At 37.0% G+C, this 25086-nt stretch overlaps 1 protein-coding gene across 2 annotated transcripts in view; it reads left to right on the forward strand.

Annotated features, from left to right (window-relative positions):
• Positions 1-778: 778 nt before the first annotated feature.
• The window catches only part of NUP133 (nucleoporin 133), a 30308-nt gene continuing 6000 nt past the window's right edge, over positions 779-25086 (forward strand). Inside the window, exons 1-23 of one of the 2 annotated variants that reach the window (XM_050973116.1) lie at positions 779-1032; positions 2114-2232; positions 3029-3132; positions 4179-4286; positions 5848-5979; positions 6369-6431; positions 6468-6539; positions 7167-7322; positions 7418-7488; positions 8060-8207; positions 9011-9158; positions 9837-9994; positions 10722-10813; positions 13195-13358; positions 14758-14852; positions 14966-15190; positions 16177-16299; positions 16754-16853; positions 17818-18060; positions 19255-19388; positions 21015-21173; positions 22562-22697; positions 24496-24614. In XM_050973116.1, coding sequence (XP_050829073.1) covers positions 848-1032; positions 2114-2232; positions 3029-3132; positions 4179-4286; positions 5848-5979; positions 6369-6431; positions 6468-6539; positions 7167-7322; positions 7418-7488; positions 8060-8207; positions 9011-9158; positions 9837-9994; positions 10722-10813; positions 13195-13358; positions 14758-14852; positions 14966-15190; positions 16177-16299; positions 16754-16853; positions 17818-18060; positions 19255-19388; positions 21015-21173; positions 22562-22697; positions 24496-24614 — 3054 coding nt within the window. In that variant the 5' untranslated portion in view covers positions 779-847. Of the gene's footprint in view, positions 1033-2113; positions 2233-3028; positions 3133-4178; positions 4287-5847; positions 5980-6368; positions 6540-7166; positions 7323-7417; positions 7489-8059; positions 8208-9010; positions 9159-9836; positions 9995-10721; positions 10814-13194; positions 13359-14757; positions 14853-14965; positions 15191-16176; positions 16300-16753; positions 16854-17817; positions 18061-19254; positions 19389-21014; positions 21174-22561; positions 22698-24495; positions 24615-25086 lie in introns of both variants that reach the window. The other variant, XM_009092839.4, reaches the window with a different exon arrangement.

Raw genomic sequence — 25086 nt, forward strand, 5'->3', positions numbered from 1 at the left:
TTTTTTTTTAATATTCCATTTTTACTTAATTTTATCCCGATTTTCTTTTTGATAATATACATTCAACTCAACTTCTTTCCCAAGAGAGTGGTACATACTTACCTTCTGAAAGCTTTTTCATGCCAACCTAAGCCATTGAGCAATTAGTTTCCCTTGAAGGCTAAAATCCATTTTTATACCATAGAATAGCTAGTGCATGGTTGTTATTTACCATAGATGTGAAATGTACCAAGGTCTGCACGGAATATGGGTTTTTGTATTTATTTATTTTATTAGAAATTTGGGGATAAACACAGGTATGCACAGGCTATTTTAAAGTCAAGGCAACTCCTACTGAAAAATGCGTCCTTCCAAATGGTCTTTGAACAGGTGCTTTTTGATCACATCCAGCTGATTAGTGCAAGCTAATCGCATGAACTCACCGAGGAATGGTAGCTAAACCCACTCTTGTGAATCCTCATGGGAATGCCCCGAAGGACGGAGCATAGCTTCAGGAACATCTGAGCGAGAGGACCGTGGTTTAGTTTGGCGCTGAGGGCCGGCGGCGCTGAGGAGCACCAGGGATCGCTATTCACCCCCTGAGGGCCGGGCCGGGCCGGGCGCCCTGCAGGGGTAGCCTCGCGCCCGCCGCGGGGCTTCCGCCGCTCCCCGGCAGGGGACGCGCCGCGCTCGGATCCTCTCGGCTCCGTTCGGCTCCACCCGGAGCCGTTCGGCTCTGCCAGCTCCTCCCGGTCACACTCGGCTCCGTTCGGCTCCTGCCGGTGGCGCTCGGCCCCGCCCCGCGGTGACGCGCTCAGCGGGCGCCTGGCGGGAGCGCGGTGCTGGCGCCGCTGCCGCATCCACAGCCATGTTCCCGTCGACTCCCGCCTCTCCGCGAACCCCGGGCGGGTCGGCCCGCAGGCCCCTGGGCAGCGCCGCGCCCAGCCCTCTCTCCCGGCCGGGCGGCAAGAAGGGCCTGCCCGTCGTGGCGGCGGCCGCCTCCCCGGTGCTGTTCTCGCCGGCGGCGCGGAGGAGCGGCTCCCTCTCGGCGCGGTGAGTCCCGCCCCTCGCCGCAGAGCCGGCCTCGCTGTTAGGTGCCCGAGCCAGTGCGGGGTACATCACAGTACTGTACATTAAAGCCGTGCACATACGGCAACACGTGTTCGGCGTTATGGAAACCACTTGTTAGGTGTTGAATTCGCGGGTTCCTCAGATATGCCCCTGTGTGATACTAATATGATATATGAAAATGATAAGAACTTCCGTATTTATAAAGGAGATAAAATAGTCAAAGGCATTTCACACCCACCCCTCTCCCCAGCTTCTTCCCCTGTCTTCTCTCTTCCATAGGGATCAAAACTGCCGTACGGCGTGAGTACCACAGCAGTTTCAGGCTTCATAATCTCTTTTCTTGGGAGCAGCTATTTGTTGGTAGTTGAGATAAAGAGGATTGCCCATGCTCACTTTTGGGAAACTTTTGCTTCAAGTCTGCTTAGTGATTTTTGCTAACTGGGTGCAAGGATTGTCCACCAGCTGTGAATCAACTTTTGCCATTTCACGCAGGGAGGTCTGAGACATCATTGTGAGGACAAATGAAAAGAGAGCATTAACTTGTAAAAGCAGAGAAATTTGCCCACCTCATTGTGTTCAAAAGACAACACAGACGTGTGCTGTTCCAGAGGGAGAAGGTGGGGAAAGATGCAAAGCAGCTTTTATAAATGGTAGGAAATGCAGCCTCCACAGCAGGCTAAGGGGTGGCAGAAGTGCTCTTGGCTCTGAGCTGCCACGGCTGTTTAAAGTGTTGCACAGTGTGTGCTGCCCTGCAGTGCCAGAACTAGGGATGGAAGTAGTCCCTGCAGTCAAGGGAGAGCTTCCGATGAGCTTTTCCTGACAGAAGAATTGTTGCTGGTGAAATAATGCATATTCAAAGTCAGTTCTTTAAAAATAAAGAATTTGATGACAGCTTGATGGCTTGTAAGGAAGCCATCAAGTTACTGCTCTAGGTGGTGTTCCCAGAGAAAACATGTTTATTTTACATAAATCTGTTTCTAACTAAATACTCACGAAGTAAATTTCTGCTGAAACTGATGAATAAGCAATAAAAAGTTACCTGGAACTTTTTGTTTTGTTTAAGAGCAACTCCTACCAGAGTTATCCAGCTTCCTACAGCAACTGAGACAATTAACTATGATGTTAAGGCTTTTGGATCCTCTCTGCCTGTTAAGGTTATGGAAGCCCTGAAGAAGGCTGATGGTAAGAACTGATGTTATTTTTCCCCATGAAAATTGACAGGTGAGAGAATTCTTAATGTATTGTTGATGCCATTGACATGCTGACTTTACAGAGGAAGCTAAAATGTCTGTGCCTTGCTTTGAGTACAACCTGGTTATCTATGTAACAATAATTATAATAATTCCCATGTGGGTGTGAATGCGTGGAAATACTCTTCAGGTGCTGCTTATGCAATTTATTGTAAAAAACCAAGGGTATAAGGAAAGCTAATAATAGGTTTTTAGTAGCTTTTACTTATTGGCTCTTTCTTACCTTTTTTACTTGTTTTGATTTTGTTCTGTTCTAGAGTGGATGCTTAATATTTTTCTTTATTTCAGTTCCCATTTGTTATCTCTTCCAAAAGCCCCAATGATAGAAACCTTTCCCTGAATTCAAAAAATTGGTCTCCTGAACAATTTTTTCTCTGTGGATGGTTTTTCCTTTATAGTAGATACAAGAGGAACCAAATATGTATCTTAAAAATTATGTTAAAATTGTTGAGTGCTTTACAAAGCTGTTATAATCTGCTCTAAATACATGGAAATGGGTTTTGGGGTTGTCTCTTCATTCTTAAAGGTTGAGGGTTTATCAAGTGGATTTTTAAAATAGATGTAGTAATTTGATATGTTAATCAAATAGATGGAAATTCTAACATGAAAACTAGCTTAATAGAAAATATTTCTTATTTTCATGTAAGAATGAAAGTTAATTGGTTTAAATGTTACTCTGCAGTGTTTTAAAAATCTGAATGCTTTAAAGAAGTTACTTTTTTATGTAGCTGAGGACCACCTGAGTGTTCAAGTGGATGAAAGTGGATGGGCCTGGCTAGTTCATAAGGAGAGGCTGATTATTTGGAAGATTGGTCAATCTGCAGTAGCTAAGGTAACTAAAGGATCAAGCTGGAAAGTCTGTATTTTATGTTATTTCAATTATGGTCGTGCAGTTATGGGGTTGGGGTTTTTTTTCAGCTGGAGTTTGTCTGTTTTTCCAAAAGCAGCAGGATTGATATGAAGTCATGCTAACAACAGTAACTGAAACTCAAGCTTTTGAGAGAGCTTATAATTTTTATATACCTCTTTTCGGTTTAATTGTCACCTTGGCACTAAGGTTAATTCTTTATATTTTAATGGGTGTGGTTCTTAGGTTAGATAGACTTGGTAAAGCTTATTTTCATAATTAAAATCTAGTTGATATGTTATGGATTGGTTTAGATTATTCTGGAACCAATTTTCAATTTGCAACAAGCCCCAAAAACACAGTTAATTTCAGAGGGACTGAAATTCTGTTTCAGATGTTCAGAGATACTGAACATATGTTTCACCTAAATTTCTTTGGTCAAGAATTTTTGTATCCCCTCTGGACAGTATTTCTTTCAGCATCATTTCAGTGATGGTCAGATAAAAACAAAATCAAAGTTACAAGATCAGTTTCTTTCAATCAGGACAATGTATGTTCATTATACAGGTCCTGCTCTTACAGGGGAGTGTCAGGTGTACACATTCTGGCACTTGAAGAGATTTTTCAAAGGATTAAAATTTTTCGGGTTGTTTAACTTCAAGGGCATAGGTGAGTGAGTGTTTCCTCTCTCTATCCTGTTAGCACCTAATAAATTCTCTTAAGTATTTCTAGTTTAATATTTTTTAATATCATGTTAGGGAATAGTCAAACAATCCAATATTGCAGTGTTGTGAGAAACACTCGGAAATAACTAAAGAAAACCAGTGATATTTGAAAATGGTTTTTAGCTGTTTGCTGGTTGTGACTACCTTGTTGAAATTGTTTCAAGACATTTTTTTGGTTCCCTTACACAGTGTCTGGGTTAGTTGAAATGTAGTTTTTAGCAGGGTCAAAAAGTCCAAACATTTTGTGGCAGAGGAATAAGTTCTTCCAGTCTCATGTTTATTATGACATCTCTTTCTTTCTTCCAGTTATCTCTGTGCAAGGAATTGCAGCTGCCTCCCAGTGACTTCCCGTGGAGTTCTAGTTTAGCAGCTATATCCTGTCTCAATTCTTCAGGTGAAGCACCTTCTCTTCAGGTGATCAAATTTTAAATTTTAGTGTTTAAAAGCAACTTAAGAATAACTTTGAATATATCTTTTCTTGTCAAAAGGATATATTCAAAGCATTTGAAAACGTTTGGCTGTATGCTATCTATTCAAAAGGTCAGGATTGATAGTTGGCAGTAAATAATTTTGAAGTAAACAAACTTCTGCTAGTCCTTTTAAATTGCACCGTGTGCATCCTATAGGATCAGATTAAATAATAGTTTTTCTAAGGACTACTTGACATGCTTTCATAGCAATCAAAAATGCAATAAGCTCAGAGGTGTTGTGTTAACAAACACCAGGGCAATCAAAATGAGGTCAGACCAAGTGCAGTTTAAGTGCTGGCTGAAAACATTGTTCAGTGGATTAATTCCCAGTATCCATAGATGAGAGGAAAACCCCAGCACCCTCCCTTGGCTGGTCTCTGTTAGGAATTCGACACTGGAAGGACAGACTTAATCTGTCTTGACTGATTGGTTTCCTAAGTGGTTTTTTTTTCCTGAGTTACTGTATTAGAGGGTGAGGTTCGAAGATCAGTTCTTTTCTGAAAGTGTGTTAATGTGTCTGTTACTATCATTCATGAAAAGAACCTCTCATTTTCAGCCTAGATTTCAGTAAATATATGTGATGCTCTGATAAAACTGGCTAAGAAGCTGTGCTTGGAAATAAGCAGCAGCATAGAATATGTAATACAATCTTTTCTTTTGGTTTGTTGTTGTGTTATTCTTCCAGATGATAAAATGCAGTCTTAGTATTTTGGGATTATCTCATGAAACCTGACATGTTCTGACTTACTTGAAGAGGAAGTAATACACCTAACTCTAAAACTTTATTGTATTTTTTGATTTCATCATTCTTTAACTTGTGAATTGAAAATCAGTGTCTAGTAAAAAATTGGTCAGAAAACTCCAAGGAGCTCTATAACAACTCCCAGCTACAGTTCTTCTACTGTTCTGTGATTTTTCCATTTTTTTTTAACAACCAGTAGATAAAGTGCAATGCTTTTCTCTAAATCTCTACCTGAGCAGTCTCTTGCTACACACTTTTAATTTGGTATCTGTGATTTCCTGAGTTATACTGTAGACCTATGCCTTTGAAGAGAAGAGCTGCCATGTGATTTGTTATTTCTCTTAAAGACACTAGAGCAGTTTCTTTGCTAAATTATAATCTGCATTTGAAGTCTTCCATAGTAGCTTTTAATTCTTGGCATCTGAAATTCTCCATAGGCCCTTTTCTGTTTTACAACTGTATGTTTTGTTTGCATTTCAGCAGCAGACCCTGAATTACCAGGGACAAGAACCAGTAGAAAATGTTCATTAGGAAAATAAACGTGTATAACATTCCCTGCATGAATTAAGTTGTGCTGCAGAATGTTTTTGTGATTCAGTTCCAGGTCTGTCAGTGTGCATCCATTTATATTTGCTACCCTCTTGTGCCTTTGTCACCCACAGCCTTGATGTAAAATAAGTTAGAGCTGCAATCTGATTTAATATTATTATTATCATCATCATCATCATCTTGCCTGTTCTCCTAATTGCTTTTTCCCTTCAAGTCCCTGGCAATAATGGTTGCTACCACTGAAGGTTCTGTGCGCTACTGGCCCAATCTTGCACATGAAGGATCCTATACAGACACTTTCACAGACTTTGGAGGCTCTCTGTGCAGTTTCCTCACAGCAGTAAAGGTAAAACAGTATGATTTATATTAAAATACCAGTTTTATTCCTAATCTAAAAGTGGAAAAGTATGCTTAACTTTATTAGTCTTAAATCTGCAATAAATGTGGTGAAGGTAGCACTATTTTTTGTCATTAGATTCCAAGAATTATGTGAGAGTTTAGTTCTGTTGTTCAACTGAAATTGAGTTTCATGGCTAAAAATTTCACATAAAGCTAAGAAAATGAGTCTCTGCCAGTGCTAAGTACCCATGAGATGTTTGTCTTTTTCTAAGGATGCCTTGTGTCTTGTTCAGCGTTTACCCATATGAGCTGTCATAAAGCATTTTAACTCACAGTAGAATTTCCTAGAAAATTATTTAATTTTTTTTTAATGTAGTTGCTTTCTCTTTTTGTTAGGGGGGAAGCTTTATTTTATCATCTTCCAGAGGTCAGCTAGTCCGGTTGATACCTGATAGTTCTGGCAAGATTCATCAACATGCTCTGCCACAGGGGCAGGGCATGTTTTCTGGAATTGGTAGAAAGGTTTCTTCTTTCCTGGGTATATTGTCTCCTGGAAGTGATGCAGTGGTAAGCTTGAGAAACATTAATCTTCTTTAATTTCTCTTTGTAATTTCTAGCCTGTGTTTAAGAAAGGAAAAAGAAAAGATTGTATAAAGATGTATGACGACAAAAAACACATTACTCACTCAGCTCATTTGTGTTACTTATATTTCTTTGAAATTTGAAATAAAACCAGAAACTAAATAAATCTGTATGTTTTCTGAAGGCAAATGCTGGCTTACACTTTAGTTTTGAATAAAAGGCAACTTTGGAATAGTAGTCCTTTCTGGGGAATATGCAATGCTTGCATGTCCTGCCCCTTTCTAGTGATAGCATCATTACTAATTGAAGAAACCACCCTGTAATTCTTCTTTTCTGATTTAGCACTGCCAATGGTTGATGACTGGCTTGAGTTTTGTCAATGAACTCCACAGAAGTTGGCAGGAAGTACAATAAATGTTTTTAGTGTAGGTGTTCTTTTTTCTATAAAATTAGACTTCTCTTGGAAGTTATCATAATATTCTTCTTGAGTGCAACTTTTGTAGATTGCCCAAGGGAATGACTCTTTGTGGACTAGAGGGTGGTTTAGATTATTCTGTCCAAATATTCAGGCTTTTCTTTAACCTTTTTAGCTTTTTCATTTTTTCAATGCAGATTTCTAGTGTTCTTTGGGATAGAGAGAGATCAAGCTTTTACATGCTAACAAGTTCAAATCTAAACAAATGGGAGATTGATGATTCATCAGAACGTTACATTCTCAGCTGGGATATCAACAGGATCCTGAAAGAACATATTACAGATGCAATTTGGGTAAGAGCTAGCCCAACTGGAAAGGGTTAGAGTGTTTGTTTTAATTGATAGCCTGTTTATATTCAGTTACACAACAGATGAATTTCTTTTTTTAGGGATCTGAAAGTAACTATGAAGATATTAAAGGAGGAGTAAATATACAATACATGGATTTGCAACAGAATCGGTAAGGAAGTACACTTGTATCTGGTAAGACCTTTATTAATGAGATAAATCTGTTTCCTGCAAAACTTTCATGTAAGTAATTGCAATTTAATTTTACTGGGGTGGAACTGTTGATAAAATAAGCACTTTATATTAGGTAATTAGGTTATCCTATATTTCATGCTGTCATCTTAGCGTTACAAATCTTTATCTGATAATAATTCCCTTTACTTTTTTTAGTGTCATTTTATCAGGATTGTGTATTTGTTTTGTCTTGATTTTACAAAGACAAAAAATAAGCAACTGTAACTTGTTCCAGCAGATGCAGAGAATTTAGTATCTCTTGCATTTGATTTAATTACATGAATTACAACTGCCTTGGTTCAGTTTTGTACTGCAATATGAATACTGTTAATAAAGTAACTTGGAAGAACAAAAAGCATAGTTTCACTTTCTAGAAGAATAAAAGATTAAACAATATCTAGTCGAGATTGTAGTTAAAAAACCTTTTTTTAGTTTTTGGTGGATAATTTTTGGGCAAGTAAAATATGTAATAATCATCTCTCAATGGTGTGATATCTGTTGTTGAATAGTGATGGGCTGGTCATACTCGCTGCTGCATGGCATCCTGGAGATCGTCCATGTCTTGTCTACTACACTCTGATAACAGTAGAAGATAAAGGCTGTCAGATGTCTGATGATGTTGTTGTGGAGGTCACACAGTATAATCCAACTTTTCAGGTATGCTGGTGGAGGTTCTGATACCAATTTAAGATTAAAATTGATTTTTCTTTGTCTAAAGAAAAATCAATTTCCCTTGGAAGTATGTATTTGTAATACTCTGAGGAAAATGTGTACCAGCACCTCTTAATCTTTAATATTAGCTGTATGTAAAGTTTATGCTTTGCATTTTAAGTTATAAGATAAAACCCTCAAAAATAAGTGTAATCTGATTTATTTTAATTTTTATGCTGTCTTTGAAAGTTTCTACAAAGTGATTTTATCGTATGCCCTTGTAATCCATTTAGAGCAGATCTCAAACTCTGAGACTTGTTGTGGGATAAGGAATTATGAGGTCTATTTTTTGGTCCTTGCTGGACAGCTGGCTTGCTAGGAGGGGAGGACACATTGGTTGTGTGTGGAGTACATTGTCTCTGCTGTGTCTTCTGGAAGCATAAACCTGGGGATTAGATTGCTTTGGCAAACTTCTTCCACTCTTCCCTCTCCCCCCACTGCCTGTAATAGCATCTTAAAGCTCAAAGGTGGAGGAAGAATGTGAAGACTGTTGAATAATTTATATGTTTACTTATCTCTCCATGTGAAATTAGCAAAAATATAATGCATATGGAAGGGGAAAAAACCCAGGATCTTAATTTTAGGGCAAATTAGAAGTGATTTTCTTTGGTTTTTTAGGTTGTAAGTTACATCCATACCTCATTGTCTAAAAGTAAAACAAGTTCAGGCAGCATGGATTAGCATTTAAAATTTTATATGTTTAAGGGAGTGATTACATATGTGATATTGTTTGTGTTCAACATTTTCAGTCAGAAGATGAAGTGTTGTGCTGCCTGGTAGTCCCAGATTACTTCAGCCATGCTGCTTACCTTTACAAGGAAGATGAAGTGTTTGCTTGTTCCACTGGAACTGGCAGAATTTCCTTACCACAGGAAAAAATCATATTTGGCATACAAGGTAACTTGCTGTGGAGGGAAATCACATTTTGTTGGTACCTCTCAATTCAATATTTTTACAGTATTTTGATATCTCACAGAGCAGTTTCATTTTTGTGCTCCTTTATTAAATGTTTCAAGGTGAGAAGGACTCTTGAGTGTATGGAGAAGTGCTGATGTGACGGCCAGTCACATTGTTACTCTGTTTCAAATCAAAATGAAGCAATCTTGGTATATGAAAGGTTGGGGGGCTTTTGCTTGTGGGGATTTTTCCTTGGTCTTTCTCTTTCCTAACGTTCACTATGGGTTGATATTTTTCCTTGAAGTTAACTCAGTGCCAGGTGTCTCTAGGTGTGTCATCCATGACCTTCAAAGGTGTTTCCAAGTACAGCAGGAGCATCAGTCCTTAGGTAGAATTTGAATTAACTGAATCTTGAATTTAGTTCTTTGTTTCTTCTCCTTTCTTCCTTTTTTCCTTTTTTTTTTTTTTTTTTTTTTTTTTTTTCAGCACTTGCAGTATCTGGAAGTCTACATCTAGAGTAGTAAATAGTTCCACAATTTTTCTAGGTCAGGTGCAGCTATGAATTACTGTTGGTTTATTAATGACAAAAGTCAATAATTGTTTATGAAACTCTTAGGTTTTGGCTTTAAATAAAATGGTAATTTTGTGCTTGCTTTTTTTCCCCTCTCCTTATTTTAGGAGATAGTATATTAGGAGCAGGTTCCTGTAATAGCCTTCCCATCTTCTTTGCCAAAAAAAGTGGACTTGTCACTATCTTGTCCAGGGAAAATATTTCTGTTCTTCCTGAAGACCTTGAGGATGCCCTGTCCTCTTCTATTGCTGGACCAAGAAGTGAGGTAATGGTTGTTTGCTTGCCTGGTTGAAAACAGGGTACAAATAGTCGTTTTTTATGTCACTTTTGAATTTTCACTGAGGAAATCATTGCTTGTTTGTGTTTAAAACTTTTTATTTTTAAATAGAGACTGAAACACTTGTAATGAAGGCAGTTTTCAAAACAAAAAATTTTACCTCTGCCAGTTTGAGTAGCTTTTTAAATTTTGTTTCACAGTTGAGGTTTCCATGAAATTCGCATTTTTTCCTTATAGGTGTGTTGCTGTCAATCACTAGGCCTAACACTATAATCAGTTGTTGTTATTAACTGGTATTTTAGTGGAAGTCTTTTTTGTGATTGGGCTGATGAAACTGTGTTTTTCTTAACAAACTAGTTTCTAGTTTAGTTTGTCTGCAGTTAAATTGTTTTTGTGATTGATAGTACTCAGGAATACCTTTTGAATCCTGTCAAAAATGGTTTGTTTGAATCTTCAAATAGTTGTCATTAAAAATCAGATGGGCATAGTAAGTTGGTGTAAGTTCCTTTGCAGATGGTGTGAATTTTGGTCAAACCTCTGTGTGACTTTCATTATAACGTATCTTAGAGGTTTATGTTTGACATACTAAACACAGCTACTTCCAGGTGGTAATTTTATTTTAAATCTTGGCATTACTGCTTTAAAAAATTGTTTTCATTTCATAATGAAGATTATTATTTGTCTTGCAGCTGAAGTTTTTATTTTACATTTTCAGAGTCCTGCATTTGATGCAACTGGTAGGCTAGAAGTTATAGCTCAAGAAGATAAAACCAAATTATTGAAAGCTGCTTTTCTACAGTACTGCAGGTAGAAATCGCACTTCATTTTTGAGACACTGTTTGCTGTTTTTGAAGGCACTCTGGTATTTGAGTAAGAGATTGTCTTGGTTAGGATATTCCTGTGCTATTTTAGTTATAGCTTTTTTAATGACACACATCTTTACTAGGAAAGCATTAAATGGCTAATGTAGAAGGGATATGTGCTAGAAGGAAGCAGACTTCTGTAATCTCAGTCACTTGTCACTTCTCTGTGTAAATTATATGGCTATGTTTGTGCCAGTGAAACAACTTTCAACTTTCATTTTTACTTATTTAGTCTTTAGTAAGTGGTGTTTTGTTGTTGAAAAAACTTTTTTGTCATCAATTTCATTGGCCTAGTTGTTTCCAGTAATACTTTTGAGTGTACTTATAGCTATGAAGATTAACTGATATGGCAGCCTTGGGGCAGGATGATTTTTTTCTTTCAGATTGGCTGATATGGAAAAATGACTAGAAAAAATACCCTGTCTGTCAAAGTCTCCTGATTAAAACAGGATAAATGTGGGGAGGCATGTGATGCTCCTGAAAGGTTTGATGTTGAGATGGGTGATGTAAACAAAGGAGGAAAAGGAGAAAAAAGAAGATAAACAGATCTGTAGGCTTAGATTAATTATATTTAGAGGGGTCTGTTGTCAATATTTATGTATTTAAAAAGCAAAGCAAACAACCTACACACCCTCTTAGGACTAGTCTCCTTAAAGAGTCTTGAAATTTGGAAAGAACAGGTTCAAGATCAGAAGAGGGTAGGAGTGCTTTTGCCATGGAACTTCCTGTGAGGTAAAAAATAATGAAGGGCATTAGTCACAGAGACTAAAGGGTACCAATACAAGATCTGTAAACAGGCACAGAATTTACACGAATTCTGCATGTGTTCAGATGTGCCATTTAACAGAAGCTGCTGGATGTGGCTGGAATAGCTGTGGTCTGAGAGCACAGTTAACAAACAGTGTTATTGAGGATATGTACAGAGGGGTTGGAAACAGAAGGAAGTGGGAGGTAGTAAGGAAAACAGCGTGAAACAATATAAAAGTTGGAAGTTATTTCAATAAAAGTCTGGGTTATATTTATGCAACTAGAAGAAAATAATAATTTTATGTATATATTAGTCATTCTGATTTTTTTTCTAGAAAAAAAATAGTCTGGTAAAATGAATGGAGCAGTATTCCACAGAACAAATGTGGCCTGTCCACAGAACAGCAGAGGTCTGTCCAGATGGCCAGTGGCTTGATGCAGACCAAATAATGGTGGAAGGTTGTGCAGCCACTGGAAGTGTAAAGTGTACCAGCTGTACAGTGAGCTCTGGCAGCTTTGTAGACCTAGTGATCTTTAGAGGGGATAGGAAGTTCTGTGGAAAGATCAAGTTGACCCTTTTTGAGGGCACTTTATGATAGGAAGGAGCTAATAAAGTCCCATGTAACTTCCTTAGAAACACATCCTGCTGCATAGTAAAGATGGGACTTTCTTTTTTAATAGAAGATTCAGTTTATTCCAGTTTTTCAGAAGTATCCTTTTCTTTAGTTTACCATTGTGCAATTTCTGGATGCACAATGGTAAACTAAAGAAAAGGATACTTCTGAAAAAGTAGTATGTTGGTAGTATGCTGCTGGATTGTTTCCTTTTTTTTTAAATTCATAGACATCTTAGTCATTTAAATGTTCAAAGTGAAAGTTTCATGAAAAATATAAATACTTCCAGTGTTGGACTGACAATATCCCTTCTCAGTCAGAATACTATAATTTTTTAGTCAAAAAATCAAATCCCTGGGTTTTGTGTATATTGCATAATTCTTACATAAAAGTACAACTTCATACCTTGAAGGTCTGTGTTTGGTTGCTTCTTGCTCTTTTACTTACTGATGTGAATAAGAGGATTCTTTGAAAAGATAGGAAGTAAAAATACTGCATTACATTTGCTGAAGCATTTTCCTGAGAGCTTTTATGAGCTTGTCCTCTATTGCCTTTAGGGAGTGATGGAGAAAATTTTAAAGCAAGCAATAGAAATTTAGTGACTTAAGTACTAGATACATCTGGGCTTAGCTCTTTGTGATGAGTCTTTTCTCTTTAATAATAATAATAATAATAATAATAATAATAATAATAATAATAATAATAGAAGTAATAAAAAATATGTACCTTTACTCCTGGCTTGTGCTTTTTTGATTTAAAAGTTGTGCAGCCTTCTTGCTTTTAAAGAATTGGAATACCTTTTATCCACAGTTAGTTTAGAGAGAGTTCAAAAAATGCTTGATGTATATAATCGAAAAAGCTTCACAAAAAATGTATCAGAAAATCCTGTTAACTGGGGGGGGTTTATTTTCCTATGACCCTGTTGGTTGATTTTATTTAGCATACTTTGTTTAATTTATTTCAGGAAAGATATAGTCAATGCACAAAGCATGGTAATTGAGCTCTTTCCAAGTAATGCAGACCTGGAGTCTGATGCTGAGCTGGATAGAGCAGTGACTCAGATCAGTGTGGACTTAATGGATGATTACCCTGCCTCTGATCCAAGATGGGCTGAATCTGTACCTGAAGGTAAATATAACATGTTGGTTTTTGAACTTTTTGGTTTGTAGTTTTGGTCAGTTGGTTTTGTTGTTTTTTGTTATTTGTTTTTGTTGTTGTTGTTTTTTCTGAAATAGTCTCTATAACATTCTAGATAACATTATACATTAAGCTTTGCAAAGAAGGCATCAGGGTCCCTTGCCCTCTATCACCACTAGACACATTTCCAGAAAGACTTAAAAGATGCATCTTTTGATATTACCAGATAAGCTTGCAGTCTGCTGTGATTAGTTCTTGACTTCATGCAGTAAACACAAAGAGCAAGGAAAAAATATTTCTGAGAAGTGTTCCTTGTGCAAGGATCAGGTGGTGTTACTCTAGTATTTCCATGATTCCTTGTGTAGTTTTGAATCATTTTCCAAAAAATAGATGTGTTAAGAGAAAGAGCTTATTTGTTCATACTTAGCCCTGTTGTCAGTGTGACTGCACAGCTTCTGATCACTTTGGATCCTTGGTAGAGTGAACTGGTATTCCTCTGGGGCTTTCGTATTTATATCTGCTTGAAAGAGGACTAGAAAAAATTGGTTTATAGGTATTTGTTGTACATAAAGGATTAAAGCAGACATGTTTTCAGCAAGAAACTTCTTTGTTCATGTTTTGGTGTCTCTTACAAGTTTTAATTTGGAAGTGGCCTCACCCTCTAGGCAGTAGTTGCCAGTTACAGAGTAGAGGCTTAATTTGAAAGTTCATGTAAGTAGTTACAGATGGATGATGTTTTGTTGTTTGTGTGGGGCAGCCAGTTGGAAACGGTCAGGCATCACATACTCACTATTCTCTGAATCAACTTTATTTTTTAATTTGGCAGCCTGTCTGTGCTTATTCCTGACTAAAGCCAGAAATGAAAATTGATAGCTTCTTGGAAATTGTCTTGCTAAGTTTGCTCAGTGATAGCTCTTCCAAGTTTTTATCTTGATATTATAAACAGACTTAGTTTATACAAAAAATCTGGATGCAGAGTCAATTAGATCTGAATGCTTGCTAACACTGTAGCTTCTAGTAGCTGTGGTCTAATGCATAATGAATTTAGCAATAGCTAGTCCACCACAAGGATAAAAATATGAGTCTGGATCCTGCTAAAACTAGAATATGCTTGTGAGCTGCTATTTTAGCAGCATAATGAATTGAATATTTCTGAATAGTACTGATCTAAAGATACTTTATTTCTTCTAAAAGCTTTTCTTCAGCCATGATAGAGTTGAAAAAGACTAAAAATAGCATGGTAAGCAGTATATAAATGTGTGTGCATATACTGTAAAAAGTACCAGTGTGGTACTGCTATAAAAATTGACAGATTAGTTTACCTCAGAGGCACAAAACATCCAGAAATTAAGATATCAGGTGCTCTGACCTAAGATTTTACTTTTTTTAGAAGCAGCTGGTTTCAGCAACACATCTCTCATTCTTCTTCATCAGCTAGAGGATAAGACAAAAGCGCACTCGTTCTTCATTGACTTTCTTCATCAGGTAAGTCCTACTGTTCTTTTGGTATCAGCACACACAGTTTATTACTTTGTCTTGATTCCTCTAGAACACTGCTTAAAGTGCATGGGGTGTTTTGTTTTGTTTTTTAATAAAAGGTTGGTGTGTTTGAGCGTCTGGGCAGTTTTCCAGTGCGAGGGATGCCGATGGCCACCCGACTGTTGCTCTGTGAGCACGCAGAGAAATTGGCAGCAGCTATTGTTCTCAAGAATCACCACTCCAGGCTGCCTGAGCTGGTGAATGCTGCTATACTGATTGCATTGAACAAAAGGGAATGTGATGTTCCACCAAGCCTTACCCCTGCTGATGTGTTCTTCAGGGAGGTAAGAAACCTGTCATTCCAGAATTACTGTAGAGCCTTGCACGTACTAAATGTTACAGTGCTTTGAAATGCACTTGAAACTTTTCCCTGTAACTGTGAAAATCAATTCAACTTCACACAGCTACCCTTTCAATAGGGATAATGTGGTAGTATTTTCCTCACTTTGGTGTATGTACTTTTTTTGTGTCTGCAGGTGAAACTCAATTTCTGACAAATTTTATGTAGCAGAAGTAAAGTTACAATTTCCAACTACCCAACATGGATAAGCAGTGAAAAATTCTCTGACACATCAGAAGATGCATGCTAAATTATAATTTTTAAGGGATTAATTGAAGATTATGAAGCTTTCCAGACAGGAGAGCTGCTTTGATGAGCTGTCCTGAAAGGAATTATATTAGTTCAGTCACTTATAATTTTTGTCCTCTTTAACATTAGTCAAGCTAAGTTAGTACTCAGTTTATGCTGCGTTCCAGTCAAGTGCTCCGTCTTTATTTCTTTCTTCCTTCTTGAGAAGAACTATGCACAAAACATTTATTCTTAGGAAGTTTTTTACTGCAGAGAACAATAGTTGCTAAGGGAGAAAAATAAATATAAAAGAAAACAGAAATAATAGTTAGCTATTTTAAAGCAGATATGTTATCCAGTATACTTTATGTAACAAAGATTCTGCTGCCAAATATTCCAGAAGATGATGGAGGAATATGCTTAATGGAAGTGTATGAAGTTGTTTCCAGAAATGAGGAATTTACCCTCATTTTTACTTTCAGGTTTAAGTCCAGAAAGAAGGTATTTTTGTAGTTTTAAGTATTGTATGAACCATAAACTGGTTGTCATTATGCATTAGGGTAGTTGATACCTTTTAATATTTTTGGCTATTTATGTGGTTTATACTACTGTACTTTATTTTCTATACAGTTCTTGGCTTTAAGGTATCAGCTGATAGTGGACATATTTGTGTTCAGTGTAACTTTTCTTTTTGTCTTCAAGGTATCCCAGATAGATTCCATCTTTGAATGCTTATTAGAAGAGGAGGAGCAAATCCTGAAAGATATGCCTATTGAATCAATTGAGTGGGCCCAGATAGTTGTGAATGTGAACAACATCATTAAGGTACAGAACTGCCTTAACCAAGATGTTTATGGGAGGGGAAGATAAGCATCAAAGGGCATAGAGCAAGTTCAGTGTAGCACACCCGAGTTACTGACCTGTGAAGAAAAATGAATGTGCTTTTCACATGTCCAAATACAGCAGGAAGGAAAAGACAGCCTTGGGCGGGATTAGGGACATTCCTTTCCTCCTGAACCACTGTTAAAGATAATTTGAGAAGTTGCAGCTTTGTTGGAAGTGGTGAAGTCATGAATATGTAGCAGAGAGTGAAGAACCTTGGGTTTGAGCCCTGAGGTTTCTTGCTCAGTCTAAATGTCCCCATCTGTCCAGCTGAGAAAATGGGGTAGAAAAAATGTGGGTATTGAAGGAACATTTCAAAATTACAAAGACAGCATCTTTAGTGGTCTGTGTATACTGAGGTAGACTTTAAAATACTGACATCCTTACCTTTCAATAGGATATGCTACAAGCTGCCTGTCAGTATCGTCAGTCTAGAGCCTCTTTATATAAAACAGGAGAACTTCCAGAAAGAGAACCTGAATATATTCCATGGACAGGTGAGAAAACACTATTACAAGTTCATAATTTCAGTCTGAATTTTAAACTTTCTGTTAAAAGCTGCTACAGGGTTGTCAGTGAGAGTAAGTGAAAATGAAGTTTTCATTTGGGGAATGAAATGGGATGAATCAATGAGCTCTTAGTTTGTCTAGTACTGATGATGTTTTTTTAAAACTTGCATTGCAAATTTGGCAATAAAACCACAAATTTGGGAAAGAAAACTCATTTTAGAATTTTTATAGATTTTTTTTTTTTATGCATTGGTTCTGTTTGGGGGATCTGTGGCGTACATAACATTAAAATAAATCATAAAATGTGATCCATAGCTGTTTTAAAAGGACTGATGATTCTCTCTTGCATAAATGTTGTTTTGTTTTGATGATTTAATAGTGTGAAAAACTATCAGAACAAATATTCTCAGAAGCAGGCACTTTCCAATTGATGCTTAAGCTTCCGTGTAGCCTCTACATGTAAAACACGTTTGTTTAGTGCTTCTGAGACAGAAGTCTTGCAATCCATATTCCTCCTCACAAAATCAGGACCCATGCAAACTCTTTTGATCTTGTGTTTTGATGACTATATCAAAGTATTTAAATCAGGTTAACAGAAGTTGCCTTTTTCTTGTGTGTATTCTCTTACTTTGCTTAGAAGTAGTGCAAGTGATTCTTTTCTTCTGAAAAAAGAGCTGATGTTGGTAGTTGGCAGCATAGATCTGCATAGTTCAGGCTTTTAGTTGACCATGTCTTGGCCCAGTTTAATACGTAAAAGTAGATGGGAGTAGTTGTTTATTGCTGGAGGTGGAGTGATGACAATATAACTTTGATTGTCAAAACTAAAAGATTTATTATCTCTTTTTCCTTGTTTTTTTTTTAATTATACATAGTAATGTTTTTCTTTCACTTTGCCACAGATTGCTGTGGTGTTGGAGTATTGCTGTAATGTTCCCTGTGTTGTTTTCCCAAGCCTCCAGCAGCCTCCGCGCGTCGATAGCGCGGCAGCACGGCACCATCCTGAAGGTGGTGTATCCCCAGGTGGACAGCAACCTCCGCAGCGTGGTGGCCGAGCAGCTGGTGGCACTCCTGGATTGCTTCCTGGATGGCTATGTTGCTCAGCTGAAGTCTGTGGATCGTCTGGCTGATCAGGAGCGCTACAGCAGTGTGGAAATGGAATATGTCCAGAAAAGATCCGAGCTCTTGTCCCCTCTCCGTGAGTGCACTCCACGTTCTTTAATGCAAAGATTAAGTGGTCCATTCGATGAGGAAATGACACCAATTTGGAGTAAATGGCATCTGTGTATGAATTCTGCTTGCTTTACACAGTTGCTTTCAGAGTACAAGTGGCTGGTCTATGATTTAATGAGATAATTTAAAAATAAAAGTAGATTACAAGTTAGCATCCAGGACTGCTCTCCATGTGTATACCTGTTGTTAAGACACCTGAGTGATTGAATTTTTGTCTTCTGCTATCTTGTTGCGTTTTTCTGGCAGTTTTTTATCTTGCGCTGCCTGGCAGAAAGTAGTCTGTAAATGGATTCTAAATGTTTATATTGTTGCAAGCTGAAGTAAACCTATATGCTTGAAAGCTTGTTTGGTGTTTATCAGTGAATAGTTACATTTTGAAGCCAAATCATTTAATTATTGTGCCCATTGTTTAAGGTGTTGCATGTGGTTAAGTCCTGAATGAGTAAGCCATAGAAAAGTTCCCTTTTGAAATGGCTATAAGTTGGCGTAAATGCATTTTAGTGGCTTTGGAAAGTTTAATTTCTTTTTTTGACTGAAGTAAATTATATAAGTAGAACAATCTAATGATAATTTTTGAGCATTCTTAGAAAAAGTTTCATAAAATTATCATTGCCCACATTCATGGGCTCTATTAGCTTATAAATACATTTTATATCATTATGTTCAATCTAAGGTTCATATTTCCTTACAAACAGAACTAAGTCTTTTGCTGACTTACATATTTAACTGAACTAAGAGGAAGATTCTAAGTAGTTTTTCTTCAATGCAAGCCCAATTATCCTTATTTATTCTGTTCTTTTTCAAAGCCTATGGCTGCTGCTTTTTTGCTTTGTGCATTTAAGTGGCTGTTATTGTAGATGTTAAGTCATGGGTGGAATTGCCTCCCCCAGTGTAAATAAAATAGCAGATGATGCTAACTTCCAGAAGAAATAGAAGACATGATGCCATTTAGTATTCCCTTTTTCCCTCTTGTGCTGTGGGACAGAGGTGGTAGGTCTGTGAATGTGCGTGTGCATGTTAGATTTATGCAGGAGGGGAATGTTCCTTTGGGAATGTGCGAGTGTCTCCTCAATGACAACACTTAAAACTTGTTTTCATTTTTCTGGTCTCAGACATAGGTGAGATCATTTGATAAAACCTCTTTTTCTTGGTTACTTAGTTTCCCTGGGACAGTACCAGTTGGCAGCTGCTTTAGCAGAGAAGTACTGCGACTTTGATATCCTGGTACAAATGTGTGAGCAGACAGACAACCAGACCAGATTACAACGCTACATGACTCAGTTTGCAGATCAGGCAAGTCTCTTCTATTTCCTTTAGGCAGTGTTTTATAATAAGTTCGTACTGGAAATGTTGCAAAATTTATTATTTCTTTCTGGGGTTTCCTTTCCTGTTTTTTTAAACACTAATGTAATTATGTATACGTACAGGGGTAATGTGGAAAATTGAAGTCGATATTCACTGTAAAATATCCAATGGAGAATTTTACATTGGGAAGGCAAAGCTAGCCAGCAGAAATAAAGGTACTGCCTGTATGGACAGTGCATTTTTATGGGACCTTTTTGTGCTCCAGACATGTTTTCTCATTCTTAGCATTTTGTGATTTCTTCACTCAGGTGCTGTTGTCACACTGTTGTTTTATTAAACTAACATAACATAAAGTGGAGGATAATTTCCATAAGGGATTGAATTGTTAACTGTATAAATAGAAAAGTAATTAATGTGTTAATATAAAAGTAGTTAGGAAGAGGAGGAAGGTAGGGCTGTTGCTTTGGGTTTTTTTGCATTGTCCTGCTATATATTTGTTGGACAGTTTTTCCACTGTCTGTTAAAATCTAGTGTAAAAATTAAGTGTGCTCAAGTATTAGCTTAAGGAAGAGGTGGTAGAGATTGCTTGAAATGTGTGGGACTGGAACAAAAAGGTGTTAATTTGAGAATTAGTGAGATGAATTTGTTTAGCTTTCCACAACTATTGGGGAAAGAGAAATCCTGGAGTCTACATGTTTCCTAGTAAAGAGAGCACATAAAGGTTGTTTAAATAACAAAAACCAGAAGTATCACTAATAAACAGAAATTATAGCAAACTTTTTAAATAGTGCCTCTTAAAATACTCAGCCTGTCAAAAGGGATAAATTACCTTTTTTTTTCCTCTTCACATGCTTTATTTTAAAGGGGACATGTAAAACTTCTGGAAAAGAAGTTACTGTTGCAAATGTAGAGGTGAATAGATAAATCTAATGGATAGACTATCAGACTGATGGCCTCTTTAGACTTCATTTTTAAATTGTTAATGCAATTAAAATTTAGCATTACTCTAATATTGTCCTGAAAAGACTAAATTAAATATTGAACAGAAATCCTGATTAGTTATTTCTCATTCAAGTTTTTGAGGATAAAATAGGATGGTTTTTCTTTAAAAAAAAGAGAGGTTTTTTTTTTTTTTTAAACAATGCCTGAGAGAAGGAAGGTTATAGGTTGATTTTTAGGTAGGAGGGAATGTTTCAAAAACAGTGACAGCTGAAATAAACTTGTTTATGAAAAGAAATAGTAAGCATAGAGTTTTGAGAGGGGGCAAAGAAACAGGTCTGAAAATGAGACAAGAAGAATTGTGATTGATGTGATTCCTGTTCTTACGTATTAACATGAAGAATTTCCTTTTGGCACTTCCATCACTTTAATTGAAGGATTCTGTGTTTATCAGCATCTGTTGCAGAGAGCTCATGACTGCTTTAAACACCTTCTATCAGGACTCTTACAGGGATTTTTATCAACACTGTAATTTCTGTTGTGTGTGTGTGTGTCTGGCTTTATCAAGCAAGTTCTTGCTATTTTCTTACCAATTGTATTTTATAAAGCACTTAGAAGGCAAACCAGATATGAAATGTAACTTTTAAAATTTATTCATATTTCTCTTATGTTCAGAACTTCTCCGATTTCCTGTTCCGCTGGTATCTGGAAAAAGGAAAGCGAGGAAAGTTGTTATCTCAGCCTATTGCTCAGCATGGACAGCTGGCCAGTTTCTTGCAAGCACATGAACATCTGAGCTGGTTACATGACATCAATAGCCAGGATTTGCAAAAGGTGGGGTTTCTTAAATACAGCCAAATGCAAGTACCACACGTTGAGCAGGTCAGGTGCATATTCAAGTAGGTAATTTGCTGAGTTATGACTCTTCCCCATCAAAAGACAACTTGTCCAGGTGAGTTAGGGGAAAGATTGCAGATAATAATTTGGTACTTCTGGAGTACCAAAAGCCTTCCTTCAGGCACCATCTGTTATCTCATGTAAGCCACTGCAACATGTAATGGAAATTAGGGCTGCTTTTCATCCCTGGCTGGTGACTAGTACTTTTTACTGAGGAAGTTTGGTTTGGCTACACGATCATGACTTTGATGGAATTGGGGATTTATACTGAAGATCAATAGCATTATAATATTGTCCAGCCAGGGAAAAATTGAAACTTCTCTTTCAAGACTAGCATCTTAAAGCTAAGGAATTTGGAGGTATCATGAAAGTAAAAAAGCTGTTGGTAACTTTAATCATTTACATTCATACTTTAAAGTATTTTTAATAGCAATTGTGCATGTGGATAGATTAATCTGACATTGTTTTTAAACATGATCATTTGTAGCCTTCTGGGCTTTCCAGTTACGTTCCCTCTTCTTGCTGGTTAGTCTTTCCTTCATTCTGCTAGACTTAAAAATGCATTTAATTTAACAGTTAAAAGTATTCCAAGTAAAAATGACTTCTTTCAGTCCATGTGCACGTTTGTTAAGCATGAAAACCATGGAAATATTATCCTACTGCAAACTGTAGGTTCATAATGCCATATCCCTCTTAAACAAACAAAGTCCCACCTACCAAAACAAATAAAAACCCCTCTGAGAATATTGTAATATTACATTTGTGTCTCTTGAATTTTTCAATGTCATGGCAAAGCGCTTTGAAGAGGGGGTAAGGATTCTAAAATATACATTTAATTCTGTGTAGGTAGTTTATTTCTGAGTAAGTGCTCAGAAACTTTTCCTTTGTCTGCTAAACGAATTCTTGCCTCTGTATTTTGTTACTGCAGAAGTTATACACAATTCTGGTTTTTCAAATTCTCACATTACCTGGTAAAACAATCTGCATGAAAAAGTGTTCTGTCAAAACATATTTGCCTGGCTTTTATTGCAAAGAATTGAATTAGATCCTAAAGGTACATGTGAGGTTGCAATTTATCCTTTGAGAATGCGATAGGGTTTTTTTATTAGCAATAAAATGATTTTTTAAATATACTGTTGAAGGAGAGAGCATCTTGTTGGAAGGTGTAATGCAGAGTTTCACTGTGCAGACTGTACAGCTTTTAAAATTAAGGGTTATAGTATTACAAACAATAAATAGCTGTGAGACTTCTGATAAAATTCTTGTCTGTTAACCTTCTGATCCTAATTTACAAAACTGATTTCTAACATCTTTATTAATTTTAGGCTCACAGAACGTTGCAGACTTTAGCAAATATGGAGACACGATATTTTGCAAAGAAGAAAACACTTCTTGGCTTGAGCAAATTAGCTGCACTAGCATCGGACTTCTCAGAAGATATACTACAAGAGAAGATAGAAGGTAAGAAATAAAAACAGGACACAGTGAAGAAAAGACTAAATTACTGAATTAGAGTCCATTAATTTTGGAGATTGTTGATTTTTTTATGTTGAGGGTGCTGACTTAGTGTGGTAAGGATAAATGGGCTGATGATTTTGCTCATTTTAGGAAGCACAAGGATGACAGCATGAGGCACTAACCTCAGTGTTCACTTTCATCTGTGAGTTAGGACTATGAGCGTAGCAAATCTGTACCTTTCCATTTTTTCTACTAATATGTATAATATTGGCAAAAATAACAAGCTGCACCTGTACTTTGAGAAGTGGCTGAAAGTTGTCAGCCATTCACACTGAATGTATTTTAATGAAAAATGAATCTGCATTTTATATTTCAGATGCAAAGTAAAAGTTAATTAATTCTTAGAGCCCATTTATAGAATGGCTTTCACTTCTGATTTCTTCTCAAGTCCTGAGGCTGTTAGACTATGCAAGGAAATGCTGTAGTGCAGTAACACAGTTGCAAATATATACAGTTGTGATCAAGAAGTGCTTTCTCAGGGTTTTGCTCTCTGTCTAGGTAGGTTACCAGTGTCTTGCTGTACTCTATCTCAAATTATGTGAACAGGAGAAGTACAAATATCTGTCCTGCTTCATTACCAAATGCAGTGGTTCCACTGCTCTGCCATTCCTATCCCTTTGGAAAATACTGTTTGTGCAGTTCATGTGCTGTGAGTTTGAGAAAAAGAAATTTTGCAGTACTGGTAGAAGGATTCTGGCCACCAGGGGGAAGCTTTGGAATATGACTTAGGTTTGCTGTTCAAGCTTACTTCTGTTTATCTGCGTATTTATCCATCTCTGTAATGAATAGTTCTTAAATCCTGTTGAAAAAACCTGGTAATAATTAGGTTAACTAAGTAGGCTTTAAAAATTATTTTTAGCACATAATAATAATGTATTATCTGCCTTTTAAGTTGTATAGCATTGCATGAAATCTTGAAGTTTAAATCTTTTTAACACTGTGAAAATGCCTGTGCTGTGAAGAATCTCGCCCTTAAATAGGAAAATTTTAAAATGAGAAATGAGATAATCAAAGCCTTATTTCAGGACTCAAGGACTCTCAAAATTTGTTCTGGACTGCATTCTGCTACACATTTCTGTGTGATACATGATGTAGTTGTTAAAACTTGAACTCTTTGTGTATCACTTTCCTATTGATAAAGAGAGACTAATTATTTCTGCCGCATTTTGCTTATTCCTCTAAACCGATAAAATGCTCCACAGAATTATTTTCCCTATTCTCACATACAGTGGAAGTTGGTGGAAAGGGCAGTTGGTTGATATTATTCCATTTGTGGAATAATGTGTGGTTGATATTATTCTGTTTGGATGTCTCAGACTAGCAAGTTTCTCATCCTAAAGCAGCTCATACTGGCAAGTATAAAACAGTCAAAAATTGAACAGTTCATGAGATGGGACATGTCCATGGCACAGCTCCCTCAAGTTGCAACCAGCTCATTTTCCTGTGCAATGCAACAGCTTCCATCCAATCATCTGTATGAATTTTGAAGTTTTGGGGCAAAATTAGAGTTATGCATTTCATTACACTGGGAACATGAGTGGAAAGTAAGATCTGGGAAGGCAGTATTGAAGTGGAAGTATTTCTGTGCTTTGGGAACGTGGATGAGAGTCCAAAGAGAATGCTTCATAACAAACACTTGTAGGCTTGAATAATATTGTGGCTTGACAGTTGCTGTTGTGCCACAAAATTTATTATTACATTTTAGTAACATGAAACATTCATTTCCTTAAATGACTACAAGAAATATCAGAGCAGGAGCGCTTTTTGTTACATCAGGAGACACTTCCCGAACAGCTCCTGGCAGAGAAACAGCTGAACCTCAACGATATGCCAGTGCTGTCTGCATCTCAGCTCATTGATGTAAGTGTCCCATGTTGTCTTCATTACACAGGTAAACTTCCAGTATGCTTTCTACCCCTTTCTGATGAAATAAATGAGAAGGTCACAGCTGCCTTTATCCCTTATATAACTTGCTAAGCACCTAAAGATCTGATGTATGAATTAGTTTGACTTCACTTAGTTTCTACCAGCAAACACCAGAATGATGGGTTTAGTCCTAGTTTTTTCTGTTGAATATGTGCTTTGGAGTGCTGCTGCAAGAAAAAGCAAATCAGATTAGTGCCAGAAGTTGATTTACTGGTCTAAACCAGTTTTTGGATGCGAGACAGTTTTTATCTTCCTTTACGTTCTTGATAGAGCAGAACTTGGAAGGCAGAATGAACAAACAATTCTACCTTAGTGGAGAAGGATGCTACAAGATAGAAAAAGGAAGTACTAGAAGCAGGAAGAGGCTTTTGGTCACCTGTTGCAAAGAGGCACCGAAGTCTTTCTA

Source organism: Serinus canaria, chromosome 3 (assembly GCF_022539315.1).
Source record: "Serinus canaria isolate serCan28SL12 chromosome 3, serCan2020, whole genome shotgun sequence".
In the NCBI taxonomy this organism is placed as follows: domain Eukaryota; kingdom Metazoa; phylum Chordata; class Aves; order Passeriformes; family Fringillidae; genus Serinus; species Serinus canaria.